The following is a 6,908-nucleotide window of genomic DNA, read 5'->3' as shown; positions in this document are numbered from 1 at the left end:
GAAAAAGTATTTTAAAAAAACACATAAAAACCCTGTCCTGTGGAAATGCTTTTATAAAAATGTAAAAAAAGGGGCATCAAACAAGATAAGAGAGAACACTGCTGAGTGTTTTTCGATCTGACACACGCGACATGGTTTAGTATCGTGGCGTTAGATCACAAAGACGGCAGAAAACAACAACAACAACAACAACAACAACAAAAACAACAACAACAACAGACAAAGTATCAAAACTAATATTTTCTGAAACACAGCGTTTTTTTTTTTTTTTTACCAAAACCTTGGTATCCTGTGGGCCCACGTTTGTAGTAATCTTATCAATATCTAGAAAAATAACAGCGTTCTCGATCAAGTGCAGCTTTAAAACATGTTACTGGGTTCAGCTCGTAGGCCCACTCTTCAATTGACCCATAGAACCCTTTGCCCTTTGCCCTTTGCCCTTGTGGAGATCTGAGAAGATTGGACGGGTCTAATCAACTAACTACTACCATATTGCTTACATCTGTCAAATCATCTCAGATCTCCACAAGGAAGTGGGTTCTAGGAGTCGATCATAGGTCGTAGGGTCTAGGGGTCGATCATAGGCCGTAGGGTCTAGGGGTCGATCATAGGTCGTAGGGTCTGGGGGTCGATCATAGGCCGTAGGGTCTAGGGGTTGATCATAGGCCGTAGGGTCTAGGGGTTGATCATAGGTCGTAGGGTCTAGGGGTCGATCACAGGCCGTAGGGTCTAGGGGTCGATCATAGGCCGTAGGGTCTAGGGGTCGATCATAGGCCGTAGGGTCTAGGGGTCGATCATAGGCCGTAGGGTCTAGGGGTCGATCATAGGCCGTAGGGTCTAGGGGTCAATCATAGGCCGTAGGGTCTAGGGGTCGATCATAGGCCGTAGGGTCTAGGGGTCGATCATAGGTCTAGGGGTCGATCATAGGTCGTAGGGTCTAGGGGTCGATCATAGGTCGTAGGGTCTAGGGGTCGATCACAGGCCGTAGGGTCTAGGGGGTCGATCATAGGCCTTAGGGTCTAGGGGTCAATCATAGGCCGTAGGGTCTGGGGTCGATCATAGGCCGTAGGGTCTAGGGGTCGATCACAGGCCGTAGGGTCTGGGGGTCGATCATAGGTCGTAGGGTCTAGGGGGTCGATCATAGGCCGTAGGGTCTAGGGGTCGATCATAGGCCGTAGGGTCTAGGGTCAATCATAGGCCGTAGGGTCTAGGGTCGATCATAGGCAGTAGGGTCTAGGGGTCGATCATAGGCCGTAGGGTCTAGGGTCGATCATAGGCCGTAGGGTCTAGGGGTCGATCATAGGCCGTAGGGTCTAGGGGTCGATCACAGGCCGTAGGGTCTAGGGGTCGATCATAGGTCGTAAGGTCTAGGGGTCGATCATAGGCCGTAGGGTCTAGGGGTCGATCATAGGCCGCAGGGTCTAGGGGTCGATCACAGGCCGTAGGGTCTAGGGGTCGATCATAGGTCTAGGGGTCGATCATAGGCCGTAGGGTCTAGGGGTCATAGTTTGATGCATCTGTAGTAAACTCAGTGTAAGACTTTAGGACAAAAGTAATAACATTAATAATAATAATAATACATTGTGTTGAATGGAAACGTTTCCCCTATGATACAGACAAGATAGGAAACAAGTCAATACGGACAGCATCATATGATCATTCATAACCATTCATAAGGTTGACATAGGAGCTGACATAAGATGTAATGCCTAGCAGTGACATGTTAACACTCATTCATAACCATTCATAAGGTTGACATAGGAGCTGACATAAGATGTAATGCCTAGCAGTGACATGTTAACACTCATATAGGCATTATAAAAGGCATTGACATAGGAGCTGCCATAAGATGTAATGCCTAGCAGTGACATGTTAACACTCATTCATAACCATTCATAAGGTTGACATAGGAGCTGACATAAGATGTAATGCATGTCATTATAAAAGGCATTGTGATGTTTAGTAAAGGTCTCTCCTCGGACTCTAATACACAGGGGGGGTCGTTTAATTAGTTTCATAATAATGTTTTTTTTTGCACTTAAAAAAAAAGACTTTAACCTGTTATAATGCTAGGGCCTGGGGTGAGGGGTCAAGGGTTAGGGGTCAAGGGTTATGGGTCAAGGGTTAGGGGTCAAGGGTTAGGGGTCAAGGGTTAGGGGTCAAGGGTTAGGGGCCTGGGGTTAGGGATCAAGGGTTAGGGGTCAAGGGTTAGGGGCCTGGGGTTAGGGGTCAAGGGTTAGGGGGTCAAGGGTTAGGGGTTAGGGGTCAAGGGTTAGGGGTCAGGGGTTAAGGTTCAAATACTGAAGTCAAACACTGCTCGATTGGCCGGTTGTATAAAAAAAAAAACAGTCTTCCTCAAAACAAGACAAAATAAATTAATCAACTTGTTCTTTATATTACAATATTACAATTTAGGATTATTAAGAATATAGAATATATCCCAATTATTACTGAATTATAGGCACATCATTTTCTCCCTGTTTTATAAAACAACAAATCTACAAAAAACAGAATCTACAAAAAAAAGTTGAAATAGAAATAAACACAAGGTCTTTGATCCGTTGTATCCCGTGTGTGTGTGTGTGTGTGTGTGTGTGTGTGTGTGTGTGTGTGTGTGTGTGTGTGTGTGTGTGTGTGTATGTTACATAACCAAGGTTCTGGCAGAGTAAGTGTGGATGTATTTGTGGTTCTGTTCTTGATCCTCCACCTTCCCACAAGCCACTTGGTCCCATGTGTTGAGCTGCAGGGAGAGAGAAGAAGAGGGAGAGAGAAGAAGAGGGAGAGAGAAATAGATTGTCATTTTTTGGGAGGGGGTTTTGAAAGTTGACCATAATTACATTTATACTGTGTATACTTTATTTATATTTATATTTATACTGTATATACTTTATTTATATTTATATTTATACTGTATATACTTTATTTATATTTATATTTATACTGTATATACTTTATTTATATTTATATTTATACTGTATATACTTTTCTTTAACTGCTATTGTTGTTGTTGTCACTGTTGTTTTCATATTGTGCTTTTCACTTTGCTTTGGCAACACTGACCTTGTCAATGGGGAGGAGAGAGGGGGGGAGAGAGGAGGAAAGGAGGAGAGAGTGAGGAGGAGAGAGAGAGGAGAGGGGGAGGAGGGAGGGAGGGGAGGAGGGAGGAAGGAGAGGGGGAGAGAGTGAGGGGAGAGAGAGGAGGGAGAGAGAGAGAGGGGAGAGAGAGAGTGAGAGGAGAGAGGAAGGAGAGGGGAGAGAGAGGAGAGGGGAGAGAGAGAGAAGAGGGGGAGGAGCGATAAAGAGAGAGAGAGGGGGAGAGCGATAAAGAGAGAGAGAGGGGGAGAGCGATAAAGAGAGAGAGAGGGGGAGAGAGAGGAGAGGGGAGAGAGTGAGAGGAGAGAGAGAGGGGGGAGAGAGAGAGAGGAGAGGGGGGAGATGGAGATTCATACACTTGTGGCGATGTGCACACACACCTGTAGTGGGCTGGCCAGGGGCCGGAGGGAGAGGTGGTAGGGTTTGTCATCACTCAGCACAGAACGTGTCAGCAGATCCTAGAGAGAGAGAGAGAGAGAGAGAGAGAGAGAGAGAGAGAGAGAGAGAGAGAGAGAGAGAGAGAGAGAGAGAGAGAGAGAGAGAGAGAGAGAGAGAGAGAGAGAGAGAGAGAGAGAGAGAGAGAGAGAGAGATTATAATCTGTATCCCCCTCTATCTGCCTAAAGAAACTGAACATGTGTAAGGAGGACTTTGTTGTGGTTGTCATACTTCCGGGTTGGAGCGAGCGGTCGCATCCGCACTTCGGTCCGCAGGTAGTATAACTTTTCATTACATTTCATTACATTTCATTATAGTACAACGGTTTGATTTGTCTAATCTTAGCAATTTCTTCTTAGCTAGCTACATAGCCGTCTTTGTATCAAAGATAATTGCGTAATTATCGTATTTCGTCGTCCTAACGTAGTCTACACTGCTATCTGCCCAGCAGCTAGCCAGCTAGCAAACGTCCACCGTCTACCGAATAGCAGCACTGTAGAAACTATTACACTCAACTGAACGACTTGATTAGTGTAGTGTTAGCTAGCTACATAGTTGTCTTTGCTGTCTTCGTATCAAGATAATTGTGTAGTTTAGAGTGTGTAGCCTTAGAGTGATTATCTTAATTTACCGAGGTTAGCTAGCCAGCTGTTTGTCGTCCTTAACGTAGGAGACACTGCTAGCTAGCCAACAGCTAGCCAACGTCTACCGAATAGAACTTCCGCACTCAACAACCCGGTCGCATTCCGCTTCGCTCCACAGGTAGTATCACATTTTCATTTCATTTCATTACAGCACAACGGTTTGATTTGTTTGATCGTAGCTAGCTACATAGCTAGCTACATAGCCGTCTTTGTATCAAAGATAATTGTGTAGTCTAGAGCGATTTTCTAGGTTAGCTAGCCAGCTATTGTCGTTCTTTTAGCACGTAACGTAATCAACACTGCTAGCTAGCCAGCTAGCCCCGAATAGCAGCACTGTAGAAACTATTACACTCAACGGAACGACTTGATTAGTGTAGTGTCAACAAACGCAGCCACTGCCAGCTAGCCTACAAAGTCAACAACGCAGCCACTGCCAGCTAGCCTACTTCAGCAGTACTGTATCATTTGAATCATTTTAGTCAATAAGATTCTTGCTACTTAAGCTTAACTTTCTGAACATTCGAGACGTGTAGTCCACTTGTCATTCAATCTCCTTGCATTAGCGCAGCCTCTTCTGTAGCCTGTCAACTATGTGTCTGTCTATCCCTGTTCTCTCCTCTCTGCACAGACCATACAAACGCTCCACACCGCGTGGCGCGTGTACCTAATCTGGTGGTTCCAGCGCGCACGACCCACGTGGAGTTCAGGTCTCCGGTAGCCTCTGGAACTGCCGATCTGCGGCCAACAAGGCAGAGTTCATCTCAGCCTATGCCTCCCTCAGTCCCTCGACTTCTTGGCACTGACGGAAACATGGATCACCACAGATAACACTGCTACTCCTACTGCTCTCTCTTCGTCCGCCCACGTGTTCTCGCACACCCGAGGAGCTGGTCAGCGGGGTGGTGGCACCGGGATCCTCATCTCTCCCAAGTGGTCATTCTCTCTTTCTCCCCTTACCCATCTGTCTATCGCCTCCTTTGAATTCCATGCTGTCACAGTTACCAGCCCTTTCAAGCTTAACATCCTTATCATTTATCGCCCTCCAGGTTCCCTCGGAGAGTTCATCAATGAGCTTGATGCCTTGATAAGCTCCTTTCCTGAGGACGGCTCACCTCTCACAGTTCTGGGCGACTTTAACCTCCCCACGTCTACCTTTGACTCATTCCTCTCTGCCTCCTTCTTTCCTCCTCTCCTCTTTTCACCTCACCCTCTCACCTTCCCCAGGCAGGCAATAAACTCGACCTCATCTTTACTAGATGCTGTTCTTCCACTAACCTCATTGCAACTCCCTCCAAGTCTCCGACCACTACCTTGTATCCTTTTCCCTCTCGCTCTCATCCAACACTTCCCACACTGCCCCTACTCGGATGGTATCGCGCCGTCCCAACCTTCGCTCTCTCTCCCCCGCTACTCTCTCCTCTTCCATCCTATCATCTCTTCCCTCTGCTCAAACCAACTCCAACCTATCTCCTGATTCTGCCTCCTCAACCCTCCTCTCCTCTCTTTCTGCATCCTTTGACTCTCTATGTCCCCTATCCTCCAGGCTGGCTCGGTCCTCCCCCCCGCTCCGTGGCTCGCGACTCATTGCGAGCTCACAGAACAGGGCTCCGGGCAGCCGAGCGGAAATGGAGGAAAACTCGCCTCCCCTGCGGACCTGGCATCCTTTCACTCCCTCCTCTCTACATTTTCCTCCTCTGTCTCTGCTGCTAAAGCCACTTTCTACCACTCTAAATTCCAAGCATCTGCCTCTAACCCTAGGAAGCTCTTTGCCACCTTCTCCTCCCTCCTGAATCCTCCTCCCCCCCCCCCCTCCTCCCTCTCTGCAGATGACTTCGTCAACCATTTTGAAAAGAAGGTCGACGACATCCGATCCTCGTTTGCTAAGTCAAACGACACCGCTAGTTCTGCTCACACTGCCCTACCCTGTGCTCTGACCTCTTTCTCCCCTCTCTCTCCAGATGAAATCTCGCGTCTTGTGATGGCCGGCCGCCCAACAACCTGCCCGCTTGACCCTATCCCCTCCTCTCTTCTCCAGACCATTTCCGGAGACCTTCTCCCTTACCTCACCTCGCTCATCAACTCATCCCTGACCGCTGGCTACGTCCCTTCCGTCTTCAAGAGAGCGAGAGTTGCACCCCTTCTGAAAAAACCTACACTCGATCCCTCCGATGTCAACAACTACAGACCAGTATCCCTTCTTTCTTTTCTCTCCAAAACTCTTGAACGTGCCGTCCTTGGCCAGCTCTCCCGCTATCTCTCTCAGAATGACCTCCTTGATCCAAATCAGTCAGGTTTCAAGACTAGTCATTCAACTGAGACTGCTCTTCTCTGTATCACAGAGGCGCTCCGCACTGCTAAAGCTAACTCTCTCTCCTCTGCTCTCATCCTTCTAGACCTATCGGCTGCCTTCGATACTGTGAACCATCAGATCCTCCTCTCCAGCCTCTCCGAGTTGGGCATCTCCGGCGCGGCCCACGCTTGGATTGCGTTCTACCTGACAGGTCGCTCCTACCAGGTGGCGTGGCGAGAATCTGTCTCCTCACCACGCGCTCTCACCACTGGTGTCCCCCAGGGCTCTGTTCTAGGCCCTCTCCTATTCTCGCTATACACCAAGTCACTTGGCTCTGTCATAACCTCACATGGTCTCTCCTATGCAGACGACACACAATTAATCTTCTCCTTTCCCCCTTCTGATGACCAGGTGGCGAATCGCATCTCTGCATGTCTGGCAGACA

The 6,908-nt window shown here is 48.1% G+C and overlaps 1 protein-coding gene and 1 long non-coding RNA gene across 38 annotated transcripts in view; one reads left to right on the top strand and one right to left on the bottom strand.

Moving 5' to 3' along the window:
- Positions 1-230: 230 nt before the first annotated feature.
- LOC127925444 (uncharacterized) lies at positions 231-1,898 on the top strand. Of its 37 annotated transcripts, XR_008120986.1 has the most exons (7): positions 540-611; positions 666-692; positions 747-835; positions 909-954; positions 1,145-1,186; positions 1,265-1,677; positions 1,752-1,898. It is a non-coding gene; the product is annotated as an uncharacterized LOC127925444 (long non-coding RNA). The 37 variants fall into 37 exon arrangements; XR_008120981.1 differs by lacking the exon at positions 666-692 and having other exon boundaries at positions 231-611; positions 747-808; XR_008120967.1 differs by lacking the exon at positions 666-692 and having other exon boundaries at positions 231-611; positions 720-835.
- Positions 1,899-2,561: 663 nt separating this feature from the next.
- The window catches only part of LOC127925443 (transcriptional activator Myb-like), a 29,057-nt gene continuing 24,710 nt past the window's right edge, over positions 2,562-6,908 (bottom strand). Inside the window, exons 13-14 of the mRNA XM_052510314.1 lie at positions 3,474-3,551; positions 2,562-2,740 (exon numbers count right to left, since the gene is read on the bottom strand). Coding sequence (XP_052366274.1) covers positions 2,642-2,740; positions 3,474-3,551 — 177 coding nt within the window. The 3' untranslated portion in view covers positions 2,562-2,641. The remainder of the gene's footprint in view (positions 2,741-3,473; positions 3,552-6,908) is intronic.

This window comes from Oncorhynchus keta, unplaced genomic scaffold, assembly GCF_023373465.1.
Source record: "Oncorhynchus keta strain PuntledgeMale-10-30-2019 unplaced genomic scaffold, Oket_V2 Un_contig_5580_pilon_pilon, whole genome shotgun sequence".
NCBI classification, from domain to species: domain Eukaryota; kingdom Metazoa; phylum Chordata; class Actinopteri; order Salmoniformes; family Salmonidae; genus Oncorhynchus; species Oncorhynchus keta.
The sequence above is the reverse complement of the archived record's forward strand: the minus strand, read 5'-3'. Positions and strand labels throughout refer to the sequence as shown.